Source organism: Pogoniulus pusillus, chromosome Z (assembly GCF_015220805.1).
Source record: "Pogoniulus pusillus isolate bPogPus1 chromosome Z, bPogPus1.pri, whole genome shotgun sequence".
Lineage (NCBI taxonomy): Eukaryota > Metazoa > Chordata > Aves > Piciformes > Lybiidae > Pogoniulus > Pogoniulus pusillus.
Window position 1 is genome coordinate 13,747,741 of NC_087309.1, and position 26,751 is coordinate 13,774,491.

General features: G+C 51.3%; 1 protein-coding gene across 30 annotated transcripts in view; it reads right to left on the minus strand.

Moving 5' to 3' along the window:
- CNTFR (ciliary neurotrophic factor receptor) overlaps positions 1-26,751 on the minus strand; it is a 274,938-nt gene that overhangs the window by 99,613 nt on the left and 148,574 nt on the right. For all 30 annotated transcript variants that reach the window (XM_064140049.1, XM_064140050.1, XM_064140044.1 and 27 more), the window contains one exon: positions 15,991-16,072. In XM_064140049.1, the coding sequence (XP_063996119.1) occupies positions 15,991-16,072 (82 nt within the window). The remainder of the gene's footprint in view (positions 1-15,990; positions 16,073-26,751) is intronic.

The window sequence follows — 26,751 nt, forward strand, 5'->3', positions numbered from 1 at the left end:
AAGCTCGTGGGAGCCTGCGGACATATTCTCACTCTACCACAGAACTTCATCTCCACCAGCCCCATTTCAAATAACTTCTCCCACCCCCAGAAAGGGTCAGTTTTAGTGCAAGTGCCTCCAGACATACTTGCACATTGAAAGCAGGCAGCTTTCTTGCAATGTTCTTTCCATGTCTCCAAACTTTGGTAACTTTCCAAAGAGCAGGTCTTCAAAGCCCTGAAGCCACTGAGCTCCCTCTTACTTGAAAGCCAGTCCCTCTATTTTCCCTCCTGCCATCCTTTCAGACCAGTCTGCACGTTAAGAGCATCTCTCCTCATGCATCTGACAGCTGTGAGCTCTTCCCACTCTGTAGAAAGGCCTGAGCTCTGCTCCCACAGTATGAACAAGAAGGATAGGCCACCATTTTCAAGGCAGGATTGGACGCGGCACTTGGTGCCATGGTCTAGCCTTGAGCTCTGTGGTAAAGGGTTGGACTTGATGATCTATGAAGTCTCTTCCAACCTTGGTGATACTGTGACACTGTGTTCTAGTGACCTTCTGCAGTGCAGAGTTCATAGATGCTGCAAGGACAGCAACCCTCCTGGGGCCTGGGCATGCTCTCTGTGGGGCTATCCTGCATGGCTAGCTCGACTCCTCAGGGATGTTCGGCTCCGAGGTCTGCAGGGTGATGAGGCAGTGGGCAAGGAAACACAGGCACTAAAAATAGGCTGTTTGTGGTAGGTTCTGACCACATTTATTAGCAAGCCTGTGCTCCAGCTCACCACAAGGTCAGCTTCCAAGAGCCTGGCTTTAATTCGCTCTGTGTCCGGGCAGGAAATATACTTGAGCTCAGAGGGATGTCCAGTAACAGAGAAAGATGTTCCAGAACCTGGGGCTAATTTTGCTGTTTTCTTTTACTCTGCAGGCAGGGAACTTTTGGGAGATGCTTCTTGTGCTAGGGGAGAAAAAAAAAAAAAACCAAACACAAAAACCCAAGAAAAAGAAAAGCCAAGTGTTCTGTGATAGACAGAGGAAAACAGGGTGAAAAAGTTTGTGCCTGTTTGAGTCTGGTGTTCTTATCAAACGGACTCAACTTCACTATGTAGGGCAGAGAAGCAGCAAGGGGGATCCAAAAACTTGATGAGCTCTTAATGCCCTAGCAGCATGCAGCAGAGCTTGATAGGGTATCACTGTAGGTGGGGTGAGTTGCCTTCTCTGTTACTTCCCTGTAGCTGTAGGGTAGCAGGGATGATGGAAAGGCAATGGGGAAACCACTAGGGTAATGAATGCCCAAGGATGGAGATGATGGACTTTCCTTGCAAAGGCATCAGAGGGCAATTTGAATTACAGCCAGGTGGTTGCCCTGGCCAGCATGGCATGGGACAGCAGATCAGCTGTCAGCAGATGCAGCAATCCCACCAGGATGATGCTGGTCTCCAGCAGATTGCCAACTAGTTTAGACCTGAGCAGCAGTTAGCAAGGCAAAGATGCCTGGCCTTGAATGGCAGCCTTCAGAACGATTTAAGCAGACTGTCTCACAGAGAGACTGAAATCCTAATCCCTGCCCATAAACTGATAGCACTGGAGCCTTCAAGTGAGGGGTGATGTGTCCCCAGTGAGTCAGGTTGATTCAGCTGCTGGGTACATGAACCGCCTACAGAAGTGATAATGACTGCTGGGGGCAGCACAGGTACAGGCAGTTCTACTCTGCTACAGATGCTGCCATCCAGGGGTGCCCACAGCTTCAGCAATGATCTTCCCTACTGCCCAGGTTGCTCATATCTGTCTCTTCGTGCAGCTTCAATGTAGAACCATCTATTCATGACCTATCTTGGGACTAAGATTTTCAAGACAAAGATAGCTCCTTTAGCACACTATGAGAATGCCACCACGCTCAGTCAGCCTGAGGACAGGGTGAGCTAAGATCCAAACTTTGACTGCACTGAACAAACAGTGACAGAATCCTTCCGACAGCAAGACCTATCTGTTTATGGATCTAGCATCATGCCTCAGTTCTGGAACTCCAAGCTCTTCACAAAGAAAATGAAGAACATTTTGGTTTCAAGCAGGCTTACAGAGAGTGAGGGATGGTGGGGCAGTAAAAAGCTGCCCCAGACCTTGCTTCCTAACTGGAGGGAGGTCCTGGAAATGTTTCAAAACCAGCTCACATGCTGAACAAGGCTGCAGTTTGGAACGAGGTTGGTATTTCAGCCAGCTGGATAATGAGAACATCCAGAATTAGAAATGATTAAAAAATGTAATTGCTAATGGGAAATTAATTGCTAATGGGGAACCATCATTGCAGGGGGGTGTTCCTGGTGTGGGCCCACAGGGGATCTGTTCTTGGCCAACTGCTAATCATACGTCTTATCAATTATCTTGAAGGCAACATAAAACTGTTGTTGGCAAAGTTCACCGACGACACAAGGCTGATGTATCTATGGAAAGGACAAGTCTGCTGCACACCAAGCTCTGGAGCAGTTAATACACTAGCTTTCCCTCAGCCTGGGGACGTGTTTTGTGCAGCCAAACACAAGTCCATTCATCTCTAGTGGAGGAATGTAGGTCAGACGCACAGAAGGCAGCAGGACAACGCTGCTAAGGTCTTGGCAGGAGCCACCCAGGGAAGTGCCAGCGTGAGATAACGAGAGCAAAACTTGGCTCGGGACACAAGGTGATGTCGTGGTGGGGAAGGTGCTACGTAATGAGGAGACTGAGCTTTATTCTACACTGTCTCCAGCCCATGCTTTTCAGGAAGAACAAACCATTTCCAGCCTCCCAGCTGGCTGCTCAGCACACACACACACATGCAGTCCCTTTGACCTTGCCTTCCCCAGTGAGTGCCTGCACCTTGGCAGTTGCAGAAATTCCCAAACACTCTGTTGCACATGCATCCTGCCCTGGGGATCGGGTGGAAGAACAAACAATGAACGACAGATGGTAGTCCTGTCAATTAATGTATGGCTGAAGGGTGCTCCAATAGTGTGGTGATGGAGTGTGGAGGAGGAGAGGGGAGGAGACAGGGGAGGGGAGAGGAGAGGAGAGGAGAGGAGAGGAGAGGAGAGGAGAGGAGAGGAGAGGAGAGGAGAGGAGAGGAGAGGAGAGGAGAGGAGAGGAGAGGAGAGGAGAGGAGAGGAGAGGAGAGGAGAGGAGAGGAGAGGAGAGGAGAGGAGAGGAGAGGAGAGGAGAGGAGAGGAGAGGAGAGGAGAGGAGAGAGGGGAGAGGAGAGGGGGGAGAGGGGAGGGGGGAGAGGGGAGGGGGGAGAGGGGAGGGGGGAGGAGAGGGGGGAGAGGCGAGAGGGGAGAGGCGAGAGTGGAGAGGAGAGGGGAGAGGAGAGGGGAGAGGAGAGGGGAGAGGAGAGGGGAGAGGAGAGGGGAGAGGAGAGGGGAGAGGAGAGGGGAGAGGAGAGGGGAGAGGAGAGGGGAGAGGAGAGGGGAGAGGAGAGGGGAGAGGATCTTATCCATATATATTTGGAGAGGATCTTCTGCATATATATTTGGAAAGACTACTCCTGCAGCACAGGATGACTGCTTCATAGATTTATAGGTTTAGAATCAACCAGGCTGGAAGAGACCTCCAAAATCATCCAGTCCAACATAGCACCCAGCCTTAGCCAGTCAACTACACCATGGCACTGAGTGCCTCATCCTGGCTTTGCTTCAACACCTCCAGGGACGGTGCCTCCACCACCTCCCTGGGCAGCCCATTCCAATGCCAATCACTCTCTCTGCAAACAACTTCCTCCTAACATCCAGCCTAGACCTCCCCCAGCACAACTTGAGACTGTGTCCCCTTGTTCTGTTGCTGGTTGCCTGGGAGAAGAGATCAACCCCCACCTGGCTACAATGTCCCTTCAAGTAGTTGTAGACAGCAATGAGATTCCCCCTGAGTTTCCTCTTCTCCAGGTTGCACACCCCCAGCTTCCTCAGCCTCTCCTCATAGGGTTTGTGTTCCAGGCCCCTCACCAGCCTTGTTGCCCTTGTCTTCTCTGAACACTTATCAAGGATCAGTGTTGGGCCCAGTCCTGTTCAATATCTTTATTGATGACCTGGACGAGGGGATTGAGTCCAGCATCAGTAAGTTTGCAGATGACACCAAGCTAGGAGCAGGTGTGGATCTGTTGGAAGATAGGAGAGCCCTGCAGAGGGACCTGGACAGGCTGGATGGGTGGGCAGAGGCCAACAGGATGAGACTGAACAAGGCCAAGTGCAGGGTTCTGCCCTTTGGCCACAACAACCCCAAGCAGCACTACAGACTGGGGACTGAGTGGCTGGAAAGCAGCCAGGAGGAAAGAGACCTGGGGGTACTGATAGATAGTAGCTGAAGATGAGGCAGCAGTGTGCCCAGGCGGCCAAGAGAGCCAATGGCATCCTGGCCTGCATCAGGAGCAGTGTGGCCAGTAGGACAAGGGAGGTTATTCTTGCCCTGTCCTCAGCACTGGTCAGGCCACACCTTGAGTGCTGTGTCCAGTTCTGGGCTCCTCAATTCAAGAGAGATGTTGAGGTGCTGGAATGTGTCCAGAAAGGGGCAACAAAGCTGGTGAGGGGCCTGGAACACAAACCCTGTGAGGAGAGGCTGAGGGAGCTGGGGGTGTTTAGCCTGGAGAAGAGGAGGCTCAGGGGGGACCTCATTGCTGCCTACAACTACCTGAGGGGAGGCTGTAGCCAGGTGGGGGTTGGCCTCTTCTCCCAGGCAACCAGCAACAGAACAAGGGGACACAGTCTCAAGTTGTGCCAGGGTAGGTCTAGGCTGGATGTTAGGAGGAAGTTTTTGCCTGAGAGTGATTGGCATTGGAATGGGCTGCCCAGGGAGGTGGTGGAGTCACCGTCCCTGGAGGTGTTGAAGCAAAGCCTGGATGAGGCACTCGGTGCCATGGTCTAGTTGACTGGCTAAGGCTGGGTGCTAGGTTGGACTGGCTGATCTTGGAGGTCTCTTCCAACCTACTTGATTCTATGATTCTATGATTCTATGATTTCTACCTTACAGGCATGAGGCCAAGTCTCAAAACCCAGGTCCGTCACACCTGCCCACATCAGATCCATCACACCGCTTGAATCCAGGCGCTTTAACTGAGCACATCTGCACAACAATCAAAACCTACTCAGATGTCTGTAAACAAACCTCAGATTCCTGTGTGAATCCACAGATAACTCCTACTCATAAAACCCACAGAACACCCCCAAAACAAAAGCCACTGGTTTAACTCTGCCAGGCAGATGGTCTGGGGAGCTTCACGGACTGATAGATGTGGGAGGAAGCAGGATCCAGGAAGAGCAGGTTGCACCCCTATTAGTCAATTAATGCCACATGGGGAAGGCCAGGCAATGTGGGTAGGGTAGTGAGGGACATACCTGCTGTTAGTTTCTCTTTGACAAGCCCATTTGCATGGCTTTGCTATGCGTTTTGAAAGCTGTTTCACTGTGTTCAGTTTTGGATCCCCAGTTTAGGAGGGACATTGAGATGCTTGAGCGTGTCCAGAGAAGGGCAATGAGGCTGGTGAGAGGCCTTGAGCACAGCCCTACGAGGAGAGGCTGAGGGAGCTGGGATTGGTTAGCCTGGAGAAGAGGAGGCTCAGGGGTGACCTTATTGCTGTCTACAACTACCTGAGGGGTGGTTGTGGCCAGGAGGAGGTTGCTCTCTTCTCTCAGGTGGCCACCACCAGAACAAGAGGACACAGCCTCAGGCTGCACCAGGGGAAATTTAGGCTGGAGGTGAGGAGAAAGCTCTTCACTGAGAGACTCATTGGACACTGGAATGGGCTGCCCGGGGAGGTGGTGGAGTCGCATCCCTGGAGCTGTTCAAGGCAGGACTGGACGTGGCACTTGGTGCCATGGTCTAGCCTTGAGCTCTGTGGTAAAGGGTTGGACTCGATGATCTATGAGGTCTCTTCCAACCTTGGTGATACTGTGATACTGTTTGCAGGCCCAGGCTTTGTCTTAGCTGAAATGTGTGCAGCCTTTCTAACGAGGCTCATGCAAACTGGAGCTCCCGAGAGGCTTTGCAGCAGAACCGATTGCAAAAGATTAGCGCCAGGGTTTAAGAGAGCAAGAAGGAAGGGAAAGCAGTGAAACAGAACCTTTCTTTCTTTTCCTTGGTTGAGGAATGATGGGGGCTAATTGCTTGTTGCTAGCGAGAGAGAGGAGATAGTAGCTTCAATAAATTAACCCAGGCATGTGGCATCTGAAATGCATTCATTTCCAGAGACATTCATCTCTTTGTCTCCTCTCCTGGGTGAAAACATAATTATTGTTTAAACGTGAGTTAAGCCAGCAAGGTGAGGATCAATAAAGCAGAATTACTCCTCTCTTAAAAGCAGAGAAATCTCAGCCTGGGATAGCCGTGGACATAACTCTGGCAGAGCTGAAGGACGGGGAAGATGCTTTGGTTGTGGCAGGAGCCTGGGAAAAGCATGGTTCCCTCTTCCCAGGACTGCTGTAAGCACTTGGATCTACTGTGAACAGCTAAGCCCTGCCACAGGCAGTCACAGCAAGGAATAGAAAGAACTGCAGCCAACCAAGGGCAGGTGCACTTTGTTACCTGACACCTGGCTAGCCATCTCCACCGTGTATGCACTTTTCACTTTGAGGGTGCCCAAATTCTGGTAGGGAGGGGTTCTCTGCACCACAGGGCCCCACACCAGCCCTGCTTCACACAGCGGAGTCCCTGGTCAAGCAAAGGTGCAAGTGTCACAGCAGGCAGCATTGTTTCTGCACTCCGCTGAGCCTTCCCCATCATGTTTCTCCACTCTGAAATGAATTGGCAGCAAGAAACATCAGACAGAAAACTGAGCTGGGGAGGACAACAGGCTCTCATGCATGGTCTTCAGCCTGTTCTTCTTCCTCTGTCTATCGCCATTTTTCTTGCAGTTCCTGTCCATTCTTTTGTGCTGGCTGGGAGCTGTGTGGATGGGGACAGCTCTGTGACAGCCCTGTGACAACCCAGAGCAATGCCTATCTCTGGAGGCAAGCTGTCCTCCATCTGGCAGCCCTCTCTGAAGCTGGTTTGCCTTCAGTGCTTACCCACGCACCGGGGAAGCATCCATGGACCACTTGCTCAGTGAGTCCAGCAGCAGAGCCAGACACCATCTTGCACTAACCTGTTCAGGAAGCTCATCATAAAATCATACAATAGTAGGGTCTGGGAAGGGTCTCTAGAGACCTTTGGGCCTAGCCACCCTGCCAAAGAAGGGTCACCTAGGGCAGGCCACATAGGAAAGCATTCATGGTGGTTTTGAAATTCTCCAGAGAAGGAGACTCCACAACATTTCTGAGCAGCCTGTTCCAGTGCTCCATCATCCCCATAGTAAAGAAGTTTTACCTCACATTGAGGTGGAGCTTCCTGCGTTCTGGTTTGTGTTCACTGCCCCTTGTCCTATCACAGGACTCCACTGAAAAGAGCTCAGTCCCATCCTCACTAACCCCACCCTTTATATGTATTGATAAGATGCCCTCTCAGTCTTCTCTTCTCCAGGCTAAAGGGTCCCAGGTCTCTCAGCCTCTTCTTGTAAGAGATGCTTCAGTCCCATCAACATAGTACTCTAGATGTGGCCTCACTAGGGCAGAGTAGGGGTGAAGGAGGACCTCCCTCAACTGGCCTTAAGGACACATTGCTGTCTCATTGATAACTTCACAGTATCACAGTATCACCAAGGTTGGAAGAGACCTCATAGATCATCGAGTCCAACCCTTTACCACAGAGCTCAAGGCTAGACCATGGCACCAAGTGCCACGTCCAATCCTGCCTTGAACAGCTCCAGGGACGGCGACTCCACCACCTCCCCGGGCAGCCCATTCCAGTGCCCAATGACTCTCTCAGTGAAGAACTTTCTCCTCACCTCCAGCCTAAATCTCCCCTGGCGTAGCTTGAGGCTGTGTCCTCTCGTTCTGGTGCTGGCCACCTGAGAGAAGAGAGAAAATTCCTCCTGGCCACAACCACCCCTCAGGTAGTTGTAGACAGCAATAAGGTCACCCCTGAGTCTCCTCTTCTCCAGGCTAACCAATCCCAGCTCCCTCAGCCTCTCCTCGTAGGGCTGTGCTCAAGGCCTCTCACCAGCCTCATCGCCCTTCTCTGGACATGCTCAAGCATCTCAATGTCCCTCCTAAACTGGGGGGCCCAGAACTGAACACTGAACTTAGTACATCAGGACTCCAAGGTCCATCTCCATGGAGCAGCTTCCCAGCAGCTCAACCCCTAATCTGTACAGATACATGGGGTTATTCCTCCCAAGGTGCAGGACTCCACGCTTAGCCTTGTTGAACTTTGTTAGATTCCTCTCTGCCCAGCTCTCCAGTCTATCCAGATCTCCTGGCAGCACAGCCTCCCAGTGTGGCAACCACTCCTCACAGTTTCTTAGCAGCATCAAACTGAGGATGTACTCTGTTCCTTCATCCAGGTTGATGAACAAATTTTTGTTGAACAAAACTGAACCCAGCACTGACCTCTGGGGAACACTACTAGCTGTGGGTCTCCAACTGGACCCTGCACCCTTGGTCACAACCCTCTGAGCAATGTTGTGTAGCTAGTTTTCAATCCACCTCACTGTCCTCTCTTCCAAACCACAGTTTTTGAGCTTACCTATGAAGAGTCAACAGGAGACAGTGACGAAAGCCCTGTTAAAGTAAAGCTAGACAAGATCTACTGCTCTTCCTGCATCTACCCATTCAGTCACAGCATCATACAAGGTTACCAGATTAGTTAAACATGATTTGCCCTTAGTGCTGACTACTCCTGATAACTTCCTTTTCTTCCATGTGTTTAGACATGACCTCAGGAATGAGCCATTCCATCACCTTTCCATGGATGGAAGTGAGAAATGTGTGTGTCCAGCAGGTCTGTGGAGGTCCTCCTCCCCCTCTACTCTGCCATGATGAGACCACACATGAAATATTGTGTCCAGTTTTGAGCTCCCCAATTTGAGAGAGACAGGGGTCTGCTGGAAAGAGCCCAACAGAGAGCTATGAGGACAATTGCAGGACATGAACATCTCTCCTATGAAGAAAGATCGAGAGAACTGTGGCTGTTCAGTCTTAGAATCATAGAATCAACCAGGTTGGAAGAGACCTCCAAGATCAGCCAGTCCAACCTAGCACCCAGCCCTAGTCAGTCAATTAGACCATGGCACTAAGTGCCTCATCCAGGCTTTGATTCAACACCTCCAGGGATGGTGACTCCACCACCTCCCTGGGCAGCCCATTCCAATGCCAATCACTCTCTCTGCCAACAACTTCCTCCTAACATCCAGCCTATACTTCCCCTGGCACAACTTGAGACTGTGTCCCCTTGTTCTGTTGCTGGTTGCCTGGGAGAAGAGGCCAACCCCCACCTGGCTACAATGTCCCTTCAAGGAGAAGAGAAGAGAAGAGAAGAGAAGAGAAGAGAAGAGAAGAGAAGAGAAGAGAAGAGAAGAGAAGAGAAGAGAAGAGAAGAGAAGAGAAGAGAAGAGAAGAGAAGAGAAGAGAAGAGAAGAGAAGAGAAGAGAAGAGAAGAGAAGAGAAGAGAAGAGAAGAGAAGAGAAGAGAAGAGAAGAGAAGAGAAGAGAAGAGAAGAGAAGAGAAGAGAAGAGAAGAGAAGAGAGAAGAGAAGGCTGAGAGGAGAGGATCTTAACATCTGTAAATATCTGAGGGGTAGGGGTCAGGATGGAGGTACCTGTCTCATTTTGGTGGTGTCCAGTAATAGGACAAGGAGCAGTGGGTACAAGCTAGAACACAGGAACTGTCACCTGAACATGAGGAGACACTTAATTACAGTGAGGGTGATGGAGCACTGGAACAGGCTGTCCAGAGAGGTTGTGGAGTCTCCATCTCTGGAGACTTTCAAAGCCTCCCTGGATGCATTTCTGTGCAAACTACCCTAGGGGATCCTGCCTTGGCAGGGAGGTTGGACTCCATGTTCTCTAGAGGTCCCTTCCAACCTCTAAAGTTAGAATCATAGAATCAGTTAAGGTTGGAAGGGACTACAAGGATGATTAAGTTCCAACCCCCCTGCCATGGGCAGGGGGACCCTACCCTAGAGCAGGCTGGACAGAACTCCATCCAGCCTGGCCTTAAACACCTCCAGGGATGGGGCCTCAACCACCTCCCTGGGCAACCCATTCCAGGCTCTCACCACTTTCATGCTGAACAACTTCCTCCTCACGTCCAGGCTGAATCTCCCCACCTTCAGTGGGGCCTCAAGTTCTGTATTCTCTGTGCAGAGGTCAAGTTCTGTGAATCTGTGATTCCTAGGTCCTCCTTCTTGCCCTTTTTTGAAGCTTGGAGTGACACTGGCTTCCTCCCTGTCCTCAGGAACCTTTCCCATTCTCCATGATCTTTCAAAAAAGATGAAGATTGGCACAGCAACATCAGCCAGGTCCCTCAGTACTCACAGGTGCATCCCATCAGGGCCATGGATTTCTACGTGTTGAGTTTGCTGAAACAATTGTCAACCCAGCACTCATCAACCAAGGGAAAGCTTTCTTTCCACTAGACTTTCTTACTTCCAGGGTCTGGGATTCCTGAGAGCTAGTCTTATCAGTAAAGGCTGCAGCAGGGAAGACATTCAGCAACTCTGCCTTCTCTGCACCCTCTGCCACCAGGGCTCATGCCTAATTCAGCAATGGGCCCACATTTTTCCTATTCTTCCTTCTGCTACTGAGGTACTTCAAGGAGCCCTTCTTCTCTTTTGCTCCTTTTGCCAGTTTAAATTCCAAGAAGGTCCTGGCCTTCCTTGTTGCATCTCTAAATTGCCTGACAACATTCCTACAATCCTCCCATGTGACCCAACTCTTTTTCCACATACTGTGAAATTCTTTCTTCCACATGACTTTTTTTCAGCATCTCCTTGTCATCCATGCCTCCCCTACTCAGTGTTTTCCTCACAGGAATGCACCTGTCTTGAGCTTAGAGGAAGTGATGTTTGAATATTAACCAGCTCTCTTGGCACCCCTTTACCTTGCCCAAATACATAGGTTCTACACTTTGGCCACAACAACCCCAAGCAGCACTACAGGCTGAGGACAGAGTGGCTGGAGAACAGCCAGGCAGAAAGAGACCTGGGGGTACTGGTGGATAGTAGCTGAAGATGAGGCAGCAGTGTGCCCAGGTGGCCAAGAGAGCCAGTGGCATCCTGGTCTGCATCAGGAACAGTGTGGCCAGTAGGACAAGGGAGGTTATTCTTGCCCTGTACTCAGCACTGGTCAGGCCACACCTTGAGTCCATTTCTGGGCCACTCAATTCAAGAGAAATGTTGAGGTGCTGGAACATGTCCAGAGAAGGGCAACAAAGCTGGTGAGGGGCCTGGAACACAAACCCTGTGAGGAGAGGCTGAGGGAGCTGGGCCTGTTTAGCCTGGAGAAGAGGAGGCTCAGGGGGGACCTCATTGCTGTCTACAACTACCTGAAGGGACATTGTAGCCAGGTGGGGGTTGGCCTCTTCTCCCAGGCAACCAGCAACAGAACAAGGGGACACAGTCTCAAGTTGTGCTGGGGTAGGTCTAGGCTGGGTGTTAGGAGGAAGTTGTTTGCAGAGAGAGTGATTGGCATTGGAATGGGCTGCCCAGGGAGGTGGTGGAGTCACCATCCCTGGAGGTGTTGAAGCAAAGCCTGGATGAGCCACTTAGTGCCATGGTCTATGACTGACTAGGGCTGGGGGATAGGTTGGACTGGCTGACCCTGGAGGTGTCTTCCAATCCGATTAATTCTATGGTGCTATGATTCTACATCTTTGAAGAGGGCAGTGTTAGCCCTCCTGAAGTCCAGGATTGTAATCCTACTTATTGCCCTGTCTCCTCCTCATGTGAGACTTAGCTCTATCCTGTTCCAATCCCTGGAAAGTCTCATCTCCTTACCCCTTGAATCCAATTTTACCCAGTGCTTTGACTTTTTGATAAGCTGAAGAGCACTGAGGTGGGTGTTCAAAGCAGCCCTGTGCCAGCTGCCCCAGACAGGTTGGGTCTCCAGTTAAGCACATTTTCATCGCAACATCAGCAATCTCACCCACATTGAGCACAGTGGTGGAGCCTGCCAGAGCTACCCAGCATGAGGGGCTAAGCAGCATGAGATGATTGGTTTAGCAGCAATAGGATTAGTCATGAGCACACAATGCAGCTCCCAGATGATGGCAGAGCTGGTTGCTCCAGTGGGACCCATGGTCCAACACAGCTGTCTCAAAAAGCTGTAACCAAAGTCTCTGTGCTAGAAGCAACTTCCATGTGACGACTTGAGCTATTCTTGGAGTGAATACACAACCTGAGAAACTAGAGATGTTTATCCTTGCAGGTGACATCCACCACATGCACATGCCTGGAACACAAACCCTATAAGGAGAGGCTGAGGGAGCTGGGGGTGTTTAGCCTGGAGAAGAGGAAACTCAGGGGGGACCTTATTGCTGTCTACAACTACCTGAAGGGACATTGTAGCCAGGTGGGGGTTGGCCTCTTCTCCCAGGCAACCAGCAACAGAACAAGGGGACACAGTCACAAGTTGTGCCAGGGGAAGTCTAGGCTGGATGTTAGGAGGAAGTTGTTGGCAGAGAGAGTGATTGGCATTGGAATGGGCTGCCCAGGGAGGTGGTGGAGGCACCGTCCCTGGAGGTGTTGAAGCAAAGCCTGGATGAGGCATTTAGTGCCTTGGTCTAGTTGACTGGATAGGGCTGGGTGCTAGGTTGGACTGGCTGATCTTGGAGGTCTCTTCCAACCTGGTTGATTCTATGATTCTATTCTATGGTTCTGTCCCCCAGCAAACGTGACACAAAGGGCTGTACCATGAGAGAATCCTTCACAAACATCCTCTTTTCCTGCCTGCCTGCCACTCCTTGCAACAGGACACTCAGAACACACTGCTTGAGCAAGCACATTACAGCCACACCCTGACTATCCCTCCGTTATCGCTCCACTCCCCCACCACACGGTGCCCACCCCTGTGGGTAGCTGGAAGTGGTGATGTCCAGTGGGATGGTGCAGGCACCACTTTCAAGGGAGCTCTGCAGCCAGAGAGAGGCAGAGTACCCAAATCTGCTAACCTCTGAGCCCTCCCCTCTGCTCTCTGAACACTGGGGAGCATCCCCAGCCAAACGCACCCTTTGCTCAGCAAGCTCCAAACAAAAGGAGCAAAGGTGAGAGTTAATGCATGAGCAGCCTCACCTCCACTGAGCCCAGCGCTGCTTTTATTAATTCATGTGGCACTTTGCAGGATGCTCCAGTAATCATCAGGGTGCATGTGAAAGCCAGGAGCGGGTGGCCGGGCTGGCTGCACCACGCTCGGGCTCGCTTAACAGCTTGTCACATCCTCCTCACTCAAGTATGCAGTGCTAATGCATCTTTTAAAGTGCTTCATGAGCTATTAAAGTCGAGCGTGCCTCAAGTGCATGATAAATGGACTTTATGCCAGCGTCTTCCCCCACTCCACCCAGTCCCTGCCACCAGTGTGATTAATCCATCTTCCCATCCCACTTCTGCTCTGCTTTCCCAGTCCAAGTGCCTGGATGGTGAGGGCTGAGCCCCTGGGTTGGATGGTGAATAGGGGCTACGACGGGGCAGGGGGTGAGCCTGGGGGAGCGTGGGGGGCAGACTCACACCCCTTGGGTCTCCTGTGTGGGACAGATGCTCTCCAACTTCACCTGCAGCCCCTCCAGGCTGAGCATGGAGACCTGCTGCTTCAAAGATCGTGCCTAGAGCATCGCCTTGGCGTTTCAGAAAGGTGCTCAAAAGGGACACATGGTGCCTCCAGGAAACAAACTGCACAGTCCTGGAAGTGCCCTACCCACAGCTTTGACATGCCATTTCCCCCACACTCTTTTTAGTATCCTGCAGTGCAGAGCAGCCACTCTGGCTTCTGAACATGGGGAAAGCCCTGCCTCACTCTGCGCATCCCATTCAGGTACTGATTGGTGCACTCAGGTCTCAGCAGCTCAGGTTTCAAGCTGGTGCCCTGGACATCTCCCTCTCAGATGCAGTCAGATAGGGATAAGAGGACGGACACAGGGGCAGAGTGGTCATGTTGCCGAATCCCTGAGTCCTGCTGGATTACAGAGCAGAAGAGGACAGCTGTCGCAGGGTGTCTGTCCAGGTGTCTTACCTGAAGCCATGCTCTCTGCACCAGTATGCTGCTGCCAGCAGTGAAGTGTGTGCTGCTGACCAGTGCTGGTAGGGAGCAGAGTTGATTTCTCTGTCTAGACAACATACTTCAAGGACGTGTAACCCTGATTCTGTGTTTTGTGCATGACCCCGTGAAACAGGTCTGGGCTGGTGTCCCCACAGCACAGAGAGAAGCACCACAGTGCACCCAAGAATGCTCTGGCAGCCTTGACACTGGGTTCTTCAAGGCTTCCCAGGCAGCAGTGCTGCAAGTGTAACAGAAATCAAGCAGCATCACTTCTCTGCAGAAAGCATCTCATCACCAAGAGCAGCACACAGCTCAGCACCCAAGTGCTGCAAGCAGGTGTCCTGGGAAGGAGCTGGGAATGCTCCTGTCACACCACTCACCAAGTTCCCTCTGTGTCTGAAGGGTGGCTGTCCCTGTGTGATGGAGATGTGCTGCCAAAGCTCAGCTGCTTCGTGTCCAAGCTGGCAGCTTTTAGCAATATAAACCCACCCAATAGGATTTAGGGCAGCTCAACTGGACACTCTGTCTGGGTTCCTCAATCCAACAGAGCCCAGGGATGCACAGGTGACTCTACTACAGTTAATCAGCAAAATTCCCTTTTGTAATTCCCCTCTATAATCCACCAAAAGCAACTACAGACAGGCTTACTGCCAGGAAATTCAGTGAATTTTGGAGATCCCCCATTCTGTCCCATTTTTACAGTGCTGCCACAGCAGGTGACCTTACAATGGGGCTCATTTCCCCCTTTCCCCACCATGAAATTCCTGCTTCTGCCTAGACTCATAATCATATGGAGCCCTCCAACCATCAATGTCACAAAGTATTCTAAAATACAGCTTCTCTAAAGCCATCTCTAAGGTAAACCCTGAATTCTTCACCATCCTGGAGCAGGGTCAGCTAGTGGTGAGCACAGATGTGTGGTGGCAATGGGGACTAAGTCACCTCAAGGACATGAGAGCAGGGTGAAGCACCCATTATGGTCCTAGTGTTTGGAATATCAGGCTGCTGCTTCATCGCATCTGTCCATCCCTTCATGGCTGGGTTGCACAGTGTAGTATACAGCAAAGGTGGGGTGAAGGATCCTGGGCTGTAGGAGCACCCTGGGCTACACAGGGATGTGAATAGGGTGAGGGGCACCAGCTGGGGGAATGCAGTATGTCCAGATGCCACAGCAGTGGGCAGGAGGGGACATGTGCCATAGAGAAAAGCGGCAACATCAAGAAATCATAGAATCATAGAATCAACCAGGTTGGAAGAGACCTCCAAGATCAGCCAGTCCAACCTTGCACCCAGCCCTAGCCAGTCAACTAGACCATGGCACTAAATGCCTCATCCAGGCTTTTCTTGAAGACCCCCAGGGACGGTGCCTCCACCACCTCCCTGGGCAGCCCATTCCAATGGGAAATCACTCTCTCTGGCAAGAACTTCTTCCTAACATCCAGCCTAGACCTACCCTGGCACAACTTGAGACTGTGTCCCCTTGTTCTATTGCTGGTTACCTGGGAGATGAGGCCACCCCCACCTGGCTACAATGCCCTTTCAGGTAGTCTTTGGCAGCCTTCCCCCATGAGATGGAGTAAAGTACTTTGGCTGTCTATGTTTCAATTCCACGTGTGTGAAAAAAGGATAGCACTACTGCCCCAACTCACAAGGGCACAATAAACATCATTAGAAATGTTTCTCTGCATTTATTCTCACTTACCAGCTCTCTCTTACACACATGGTGATCTAGTGGCAAAACCTGGAATAACCCTCAACCCATGCCCACCAGAATCTTTAGAGCACTTGTGACACAGGGCTCAGCTGATGAACGTTCATAGTGACACAGATGCAGCAGACAAGCCCAGAGTGCACGTGGCTGCTCCAGGAGAGAGGATGAGGAATGGCATTCTTGTTTATCAGGATCCCTCAAGGTGAGAGATGTGTGGACTCACCCGGCTGGCTGTGTCTCTGGGCATACACCACCACCACCACGGCGAGCACCATGCAGCAGGCTGATGGGACAGGGTTAGCCATCTGTGGAAGAAAACACAGGCAGGACTGATCAGGAGTTGCCCTTAGGAGGCCTTGCACACGGCATGCCAAGAGCTGGTCACTCTTGGGGAGCCAGATGGTGTGATGGGACTGAAAGGAGGCGGACATGAAGCACAACTTCATCTCATCCACAGGGAAACTTGCTGCAAAACGAGGTATTCTGCTGGCACGTGTTTCGTTACCCAGCAGCCTGCGGCACTTTCCACGGGAGGTGCCAACACAACTAGGTGCCTGCATGCAAAGACATGCCTTGCAGAATTGCTGTTGTTGCCCTCATCTCATTTTCAACATTTCCCCTAATAAAAGCAAAATCCTGGTGCTGGGCTCTCCTTGGCACCTGCAGCATCACCACAGAAGCAGACACTCTCCGCAAGTAGGTTGCAGATGTATTTTGAAGAGATGGGAGCACATCCAGGAACTTCACAGCAGCACCCAGTGCTTAGGATATGCTGCTTGCTGCTCTAGGGTAGAGCCTTCAGCTAGCACCAAAAGTGGTACTGTCTGCCAGCCTGATGCAGGAGCAGCAGCATTTCTGGGCATGCTGGGGACAGCATAACCCTCACTTGGTGTCTTTGCAGTGACCCACGGGTGCTATATGCTGTTTCAGTCACCTGCCATCAACACCCCAATGGACTGTAGTAACCCTCCAGCTTACTGGGCTGGGAAAGGGACAGAGGCTGCTCCATCCTCATGAGTCATGCCATGTCCCAAAGGATGCTGACATATAGGTGTGGAGGGGGACAAAGCTAAGAAGGCAGGTGGGTTTTAGGGACAAACAGAAAACACTCTTCTTGCTCTAATGGGCCTCACCAGCAGTGGAGAAAAGGCAGAGCAATAACCACAAGGATGCCCTGCATATCCCTGCCAGGTTTGGAGACGCCCGAGCTCTCCTCATGCAGTGAGGGCTGGTGGAGGAGACTGGAGCTGAGAGGGAGCTGTTTGGGACAGTAATGGTGATGCTGGCCCACCCAGCAGGAGGTAAATAGCACCATGCATGAAAAGCAAATTGCACTTTCAGAACCATTTGAAGCTCTCTAATTTCCAGCACCATATCAGTAATGCATAGAGGATTGCCTTTTAATCTAGAACATGAGTATGGACTCATTAGCCAGATGGCATACATTTAAACGTGAATAAAGGGGGAGCTTTACTGGCCAAAGGAAAAAAACTAACAAAACTATTCCATTACCCAACGTGGCTGTTAAAGGAGCCCACATGGCCTCAGGTTTGCTACAGGACACAAGCTTTGCAGGACTGGAAGAGAAGGCAACAGTGGCTGGGAGGGTTATCACCATCAGATTTTGGGGTGCAGCTGGATCAGCATGGCCTCAAATGACTCTCAGGGGCAGGAATGTTGGGGCAGAAGGGGAATCTGAAGAGAGGGAGCCTGAAGACAGGCAGAGAAGGGAATGATGCTGCATTTGTAGCGCTGAGTTTTGGCCAGGAGTGCTGGCACTGAAAGGCATTCCTGTGACCCTGGGGCTGCACAGTGTGGACACACCAGCCCCAGACCCTGCTTCTAGCCCAGTCTCACCCTTCTGAATCATCTTGAGCAAATCACTGTCACAGCCTTCCCCACGCCTCAGTTTCCCTGCCTGCAAAAAGAAAGACAAGGTGATGTCCCTCTGAAAGCTCTGAGCAAGGAACACTGAGTGCTAATTACAGCACTGCTGTTGTTCTTCCTGCTTCTTCTCTCCTGCTCCTCTTTTAACGTGTGTCTGCTCTCCACTCTGCCTCCTCCATGTGTTCCCACCATGCTGACAGCAGGACTTTCCTGGTGCCACCCAACTTGTGCACTAGCTGTGATCACAAGTGACAATTCAGCTAATGGGTGATGGCCAAGACCCGAGGCAGGTGGCAATGACACATCCCAGGGCCGTGCTGGCACGCAGGTTCCCAAGCAGCTTGTGAAATGGAGGCAAACAACAAGTCAATTCTCCCTACCAATCCCAGATTCAGTTCCCACTGCATATTCCCTCCCTATAGCCCTAGGAGCTGGTGGGTGGCACCAGGAATTCAAACAAGCAAGGAAACGCACCAGGACAGGAGTCCTTCCTGCATCACAGTCCGGATGTGCATAGCCACCCCGTCTCTGAGGACAGTGGCAACAACAGGAGGCAGGAAAGGAGCCCTTCTGACCCCCTGTTTTTTGAAGAGTGTGGAATCTGCTTGCTGTAGCCTTCAGTTTTGTCTTGTGCCAGTGCAAACATCACCACCAACCACCACGCTCTGTGTCTCAGTCCTACCAGACAGCAAAGCCACCTGCCCTCCACTGCTGTTCCTCGTCTTTTCAGTCGTTAAAATAATTGCTGCTGCTCCTTCTCATGTCCCTGGCAGCCTCACCCAGGGCCAGCCCGGCACAGAGGCAGGCACCTCAATTACACGGCGAGGGATGGCTCATGTTGCAAAGCACTGACAGTCTCAAGCGTGACGCAGTTTATCTGCAGGCTGAGAAAGAGTGAGAGAAGGGACCCAGATGAGGTCCTGGAGCACAAATCCTATGAGGAGAGGTTGAGGGAGCTGGGCCTGTTTAGCCTGGAGAAGAGGAGGCTCAGGGGTGATCTTATTACTGTCTACAACTACCTGAAGGGGCATTGTAGCCAGGTGGGGGGTGGCCTCTTCTGCCAGGTAACCAGCAATAGAACAAGGGGACACAGTCTCAAGTTGTGCCAGGGTAGGCATAGGCTGGATGTTAGGAAGAAGTTCTTCCCAGAGAGAGTGATTTCCCATTGGAATGGGCTGCCCAGGGAGGTGGTGGAGGCACTGTCCCTGGGGGTCTTCAAGAAAAGACTGGATGAGGCACTTAGTGCCATGGTCTAGTTGACTGGATAGGGCTGGGTGATAGGTTGGACTGGCTGATCTTGGAGGTCTCTTCCAACCTGGTTGATTCTATGATTCTATGATTCTATGAGGTCCCTGGGGTCTCTGAGGCATGGCCAGAACACAGGCAGGGGCTCCCAGTGCTGGCACAGTGACCTCACTGCTTGCCTACTTGCACTACACAACCCCATTTCTTCCCTAAGGCGAGCCCTGCCATCAGGCAGTAGACGCAGCCTGAGCTGTTTTATTGTGAAAAACTTAGGCAGAAAACCAACTTTTCCCCACTTGAATTGCAATTTCCCATGCAGTATTTGCTTTGTTTGCCTCTTTTGCCCAAAGCCACGTTGATGATGGTTGTTTTTTTTTTTTAAGCACGTAACAAAACCTTTGCATTTTCTGCAGATGCTTCTCTCACAGGTTTCCAGTTGCTCTATTTGCTCATTTAATGGTTTCTCTAGCAATAGGCAGCACCACAGCACACAGGCACATGGGCTACTGAGCAGCAGCTCACCAGGTGTGCAGCTCCCTGGACTGTGTCCCTACTTCTGCAGGGATCAGTTGAAAGGTGATGGTGAGGAACCGTATTTATTACACAGAAAACCCAGCAGTAGGAAACCAAATCTTCTGTGGAAAAAGAGGTTGTAGACTGTTCACTTCCCCCCTTTTAGTGAATCATTTCTTGGTGGTGCAGAGGAATGAGGAGCCTGGGCAGGAGCAGAGGGAGGCAAGGGGACACTCAAGAAGCAGCAGCATGGCAGCTCTGCAGCTGGAACTACCTCTGGTAAGCCCTCTCACTGTTCCTTGTTTTGGGAAAGTTACTACTTGACCCTCTGTACCAATGGTAATGAGGCTACCAGTCAAGGTCACACATCAGAAGACAACTCAGTGTAGACAGGAATATGGTTCCTTCCACCAGCTCTCAGTGTAAACCAAATGCATTTCCAGTCATGTTTTACCTGAGCCAGGTCAGGCTACGTAGAAGCAGTTTTTGGCTTGCTTGAAGGCAAGCCTAGAAGGTGTTCCTGCAACAGAATTGAAGGGGCACAGTGACATGACATTAATTATTGTGGTGTGATGAGGTGAGGACAGTCCCAAAGTGGGCAGCAATAAAGAAGAGGGGTTGCTTAGCCTGGAGAAGAGGAGGCTCAGGGGGGACCTCATTGCTGTCTACAACTACCTGAAGGGAGGTTGTAGCCAGGTTGGGGTTGGTTTCTTCTCCCAGGCAACTACCAACAGAACAAGGGGACACAGTCTCAAGTTGTGCTGGGGGAGGTCTAGGCTGGATGTTAGGAGGAAACTCTTCCCAGAGAGAGTGATTGGCATTGGAATGGGCTGCCCAGGGAGGTGGTGGAGTTGCAGTCCCTGGAGGTGTTGAAGAAAAGCCTGGATGAGGCACTTAGTGCCATGGTCTAGTTGACTGGCTAGGGCTGGGGGATAGGTGGGACTGGCTGACCTTGGAGGTCTCTTCCAACCTGGTTGAGTCTATGATTCTATGATTCTAAGAGGATCCTATATCCTGGCAAAAAAAGTAGGATGCCACCATCTGCTGAACAGTCCCAGTGTCCTCTTCCAAGTAGGAATAGGGATTGGTCCTTTCCAGATCTCCCTTAGAAGCATCCTCAAAGCCTTGAAGATGCTTACTGGTAACAGGGTACCAAGTCACATCTGGAAATGGCAGCTCCAGGGCAGAGCTTGCCCTAGCTGGCAAGGCACACGGGCTGTGTCCCAGACTCCTCTGCAATTATCCCCTGCCACAGCCCCCTCACAGAAAGAACAAATAAGCAAGACCTCATTCTGGGACTGGGTGGCTCCTACCAGGTTTAAAAACAAACAAACAAACAAAACCCAAAACCAAACCCAAAACAAAACAACCAACCAAGCAAGCAAACAAAAAACCCCTAAACAACAACAAAGAAAACCCAAATGAAAACCCCAGACTGTTTCAAAACATATTGTTTTCATAACAAAAGACTTCTGTTGGGCATTTCTCCACCAGGTGCTGTCACACAGCCTGGCTTAGAGGTGGTGACCTGGGGGAGAAAGGACCTCTGTGGAGTTATTTCATTCCCAGACACCTGTCCTGCCAGGCTGCCACACAAGGCTGCTAAGACTCTTCCAAAGGAGCTCAGCAGCAGACACTGTGGTGTGCCTGTACTGCAGGCAGCCACGGTACAACCTCTTCTGCAGATACCACAGCATGCCAGTACTGCAGACACCAACTGTAGCTGCTGCAGGACACCTGTACTGCAGACAACAGCTGCAAATGCTCTGGTACACCTGTCCTGCAGGCACTGATTGTCAGCCTTGCAGTACTCTTAGGTGCAGATGTGGTAGATGCCTCACCCCAGGAAGCCTTCCAGGTCAGGCTGGGCAAGGGCTCTGAGTGAGCTGTTCTAACTGAGAATGTCCAAGCTCACTGTGAAGGAGGTTAGGCTATATGACCTATAAGGGTCCTTCCCACCCAAAATATTCTATGATTTAATGATTCTTTGAAACATCCTTACCAATCCATCCTTGATTGCTCAGCACAGCTCCTTGCTAGCAGAGACCCTGACACAGCCTTCCCTGGCCCTGATGATCTGTGGTTCCTCCAGTAAGATGTCACCCCTCTTGAAGGGCAGGACATGCTGCTGGGATGAGCAGTGAACTGCCACAGTGAGCAGGACAATTTCACACAGTATCACAGTATCACCAAGGTTGGAAGAGACCTCACAGATCATCAAGTCCAACCCTTTACCACAGAGCTCAAGGCTAGACCATGGCACCAAGTGCCACGTCCAATCCTGCCTTGAACAGCCCCAGGGATGGCGACTCCACCACCTCCCCGGGCAGCCCATTCCAGTGTCCAATGACTCTCTCAGTGAAGAACTTTCTCCTCACCTCCAGCCTAAATCTCCCCTGGTGCAGCCTGAGGCTGTGTCCTCTCGTTCTGGTGCTGGCCACCTGAGAGAAGAGAGCAACCTCCTCCTGGCCACAACCACCCCTCAGGTAGTTGTAGACAGCAATAAGGTCACCCCTGAGCCTCCTCTTCTCCAGGCTAACCAATCCCAGCTCCCTCAGCCTCTCCTCGTAGGGCTGTGCTCAAGGCCTCTCCCCAGCCTCGTCGCCCTTCTCTGGACACGCTCAAGCATCTCAATGTCCCTCCTAAACTGGGGGGCCCAGAACTGAACACAGTACTCAAGGTGAGGTCTAACCAGTGCAGAGTACAGGGGCAGAATGACCTCCCTGCTCCTGCTGACCACACCATTCCTGATGCAGGCCAGGATGCCACTGGCTCTCTTGGCCACCTGGGCACACTGCTGGCTCATGTTCAGGCGGGTATCAATCAGCACCCCCAGATCCCTCTCTGTCTGGCTGCTCTCCAGCCACTCCCACCCCAGCCTGTATTTCTAGCCACTGTTCCTGCTGTAATTGCAGCACTCGTGGCAGCACTGTGGGGAGCAGTTCAGCCCTAAGGGCAAAGCTTGGGGTCCTGAAAGTACTCAGTGCCATCTCCCAGTAGCACTCCTCTGCCACCCTGGAAGAAAAGTGAGGTAAAGGAGAGGGGGAAACAGTGTTGTTTTATGTCATATACTTGTAACAACCCAAGCAGCCTTGCCATGCCTCACCAGCACTAAACTCCATTTTGCTGCTTAAAAAGAGGAAAGAAAAGAGGGTCATCATCTGCTTAATACATGCTATCAGAAAGCCTTACCTGCAGAGCCAGAGTCCTTGCTGCTGCAAAAGCCTTCTTAAACCTAATTTAAATCTCCACTGTCAACAGGGCGATTAGCACTTACTGCCTGGACCATAAGCACCACGGGGGTGACCAGGACAAGCTGAAAATAATTTGCTTATGGCTCTCACAGATTGCAAGCTTCTTCTCTCTACCTCCTTCCTTTCCACTAACGAAGCAGAGATGCTGAGTGTGAGGGTGTTCTGGAGGAAGCAGATCCCCTTCTATGACTGTGCCCTGGCCAGCCCTGAGAGCAGCACTGGACCCTCAGGTGTCTGTGTGTACTTGTGGTTCAGGAGTGATGGGCAGAAGGTGGAGGTGTGGCCTTCAAAAAACTTCCCAGCTGCTTTGGTTTGAGATGTAAGGTTGGCTGGCCAGGCCTAAAGAATAGTGGAGAAGGAAGCCAGTCACAAGTAGCATTTCTCAGGGCTTAGTTCTGGGGCCTTTTCTCTCTAATATCTTCATCCATGATCCAGACGAGGCAATTGAGTGCACTCCCAGTAAGTCTGCAGATGATACTAAACTGGGAGGTAGTGTTGGTCTGCTTGAGGTGTTGGAGGACTCTACAGAGGGACCTGCACAGGCTGGATTGATGATCCAAGGTCAGCTGTATGAGATTTGACAAAGCCAAGTGGTCCTCACCTTGCAGGCTCACAGGCTGTGGGATTTTTGGTCCAGGAGCAAGGCAGATTCTTTTCCTCTCAAACCACATCTTGCAACTTCTCCAAACTGATCAAGTGAGAAGCTCTGGGGTCCTCAGCACAAGAAAGATATTAATATGTTGGAGGAGGACTGCAAAAATAATCAGAGAGATGGAACATCTCTCCCAGGAAGAAAGGCTGAGAGTGTTGGGGTTGTTCAGTCTGGAGAAGAGAAGGTTACAGGGAGACCTTATTGTGACTTTTCAATCTTTAAAGAGGACTCATAAGAAAGATGAGGCACAATCATTTTGCAGGGCCTGCTGCAATAGGACAGGAGGAAAAGGTTTTAAACTAAAAGAGGGTAACTTTAGACTAGATATAAGGAAGGCATTTTTTACAACGAGGGTAATGAAACATCAGAAGAGGTTGTCCAGCAAGACAGTGGATGACCCACTCTTGGAAATATTCAAGGTGAGGTTGGATGGGGCTCTGAGTTAGTAGAAGATGTCCTTGTGCACTGCAGGGTGGTTGGACCAGATGACCTTTAAAGGTTCCCTTCCAACCCAACCCATTACTTGGTTCTGTAATGCATCAGGATGCCACAGCCCATCTTTGTCCCTGATAGGAGAAGTGACACAAACATCAGGTGCTATGCTCTGCCTCCTCTCTCTGTCCTGAGAACAGGCATGGAAATGTCTAGAATCACAGTTCCCTACCAGCCACAACCTACCTCCATGAGCAATGCCAGGAGAGCATTGCTGGGACAGGTAACACTGCTGGGAACCTCTCCAGCAACCCTGCCTACTGACAGCCCTTGGTGCCAATGCTGCCACACAGGTAGCTGCCTCCCACTACCTATCACCTCTTTCCTTTGGAGCCTTCCTCTTGGAGCCTTTAAGGGAGATGTTTCTCACAACCCCTACCTGTCCTCACAACTACCATCACATTAACCAGCCTTTCTGCAAGCAGAAGGCAGCAGTCCAAGCCCAGCCATCTGCTCCAGTGGCGATAAAAGCAACGCCAAGCGCGGCATACTAATGAGCATTGTGCGACTTCAAAATCAGTGCCAGGAGAAAGCACAGCAGGGCAAGAGGAGGCCTGAATCCCCATGGCAAAGGTGGTGGAGAAAGACTGCCCCAGGCCTATTCCTCAAAGATGCCAGTGCTTCTTGGGCAGGAAGCTCAGCACAACTGCCACATCTGATGCCTGGACAGCCTCCAAGACGGAGAAAGCTTAGACTGACAACAAGAAATGTAATTTTCTCCCTCTTTTTACTCAGCTTTCCTCTGCCCTGAGCTCCTTGTAGAGAGACACCACAGCAATCAACTGTGTGTTTGCTTCTGTCAAAGAAGTGCCAAATCCAGTGGTGTTCTTCTGGAACCTCCATTCAAGTGGAGTCTTGGGCTGATTTGTTTTTCCCCAGCTCATCGTGGCACCATGCCAGGGACAGACAGAGGAGATAGGGGCCACATTTGAGGGGCAGATCCTGCTCACTGCTCACACCACCTCCCCAGGATGTGGTTACTGTAGGGAGGACTCTTGGTGTCATACTGAATTTTGACATGCCAACTCCCAGTCTCCACTCATGAATACAGAATACTAATGACAGGGAACAAATGCCCAAACAAAACACAAAAGCAAACCCAAGGCTCCTATCACTGAGCAAAACAGCCCCAAACATTTTAGGAGGGTTCTGCTGCCTCCTGCCAGGTTCAGCTTGTGATTTTCTGGCAAATGTTTGCAACATTTCATAATTTTGTCTGTGGGGCTGTGTTGCCCTTCAAACCTCTCAGGACTCCTCTTATCACCCTGCTTTTTGCCTTGAGGAAAGTTTGTGGCCAGGCTGCTTTATGAACTCCCCAATGCCACTTAAGATGCAGAGCTCTCAGGCAGAGAAAAGCCTCCTAGTGCTAAAATCCAGACTGTGCCACAGTCACACTCCATTCTGAGGAAAACAAAGAGAAAAGGGAGGACAGGCAGAATCTGTTCTTCAGAGTTTCTCTATTAGCTGGGTGCCTGTGGCACAGGGCAGCAGAGTGGTTCCAAGCCTTTCCAGTGCTCAAGACCCTGGTACCTGCTGGTGGGGATTTACTGTACTCCTCAGTGGCACCTGGGAACAGAGGGACAAAGGAGTTTGGCTTCAAGTACGAAGACTGCACCTTAGTAGCCCAAACTTGCTCCTCTGGAAATCTGTTCCCTGACACACTTAGGTGGGTTAGACAACAGTGTAGACATCTTGTTGGTGCTGCCAAGAGAAGTGGCAGTGAAGGGCACTGTGCTGCTGCAGAAGTAGAGAGGAAAGTGGGGCACAGCCAGCAGGTGCTGCCCCAACCCAACCACTGTCACCCTGCAGCCCACAGGACTCCTTCCCGCTAGCACAGGCAGGGCCACATTGGCTTAGCCCCATAAAACCTCCTAGTGGTGATGTCCCCAAGGTAGGTTTTTCACCAGCACATCAAGACCAAACTAGAAGAGGATGGAAGCCTGGAGCCCATGTTGCAGGGGCTCAGGAACACGAGCGGGATTGCAGCAAGGAGTGTTGGAAGAAACCTTGGCAGCCCATCTTGTTGTAGGAGGGAATGACACTTGCTCAGCAGCTGGGAGCATAAGGGAGGGAGAATCGAGCTGCACAGGGTTTGCTGGGCATTTTAATTTTGGCTTGTTTATTTGTTTAGGCTTTTTAAAGAGCTTGGCATGGAGGACTCCACTCCAGTGACTCTGATGCTGTCTCCCTAGAGATGCCTCAGGATTTGTTCTGCTTTACTTCATCTGTCTCCCACTCCTGCAGTATGAGCTGGCAGGAGGACAGAGTGGGCAGGGTCTGGGCAACCTCCAGGACCCATGGATGGCAATAAGTGCTGTTGGAAGCAGGGAGGAGCTCATGAATGCATGCTCCCCACTAGTTCCTGCCTGTTGTCCTCCCTGCTGGGGATCCTCTCTCTCTGCAACCCAACCACCTGACCTGGAGCCTCCCTCTATCCCTTGCCATTTAAATTTCTTCCCAGGACAACAGACCACAGGGAACAGCAAACAGGACGGGATGTGCATAAGGAGGGTCTAAAGACCCAGCCTACCCCAGCCCTCCCTTCTCACTCACCACCCCACAGGGTGCAGAACTCCGGTCCTCTGAGCTCTCACCACATGGGATGATCCAAAGAAGGAGTGCTGCTTTTGGTGGGTGGGTGAGTGGGACAAAAGTATCTCCACTGCTGGCTTGCATGCTTGCCAAGCTGTTTTGCATACATCTGCTCATGAAATGCATACAGCTGCACTGCAGCCACTCCTGGTCCTGTCCTACTGCACTGTCTGTGAGTCCTCAAGCCCCTCTGCACCTTGGCCCAACCCACTTCCACAGCCCTGGACTCCCCTCCAACTGACCAGCAGCTCTGCAGGATCGATTATCACAGTGGGTTAGAGATGACAGCTCATGCTCATGAGTTTTCATGAGCACCATGCATGTCTCCAGCATGGTAAAAAGTAAGAGG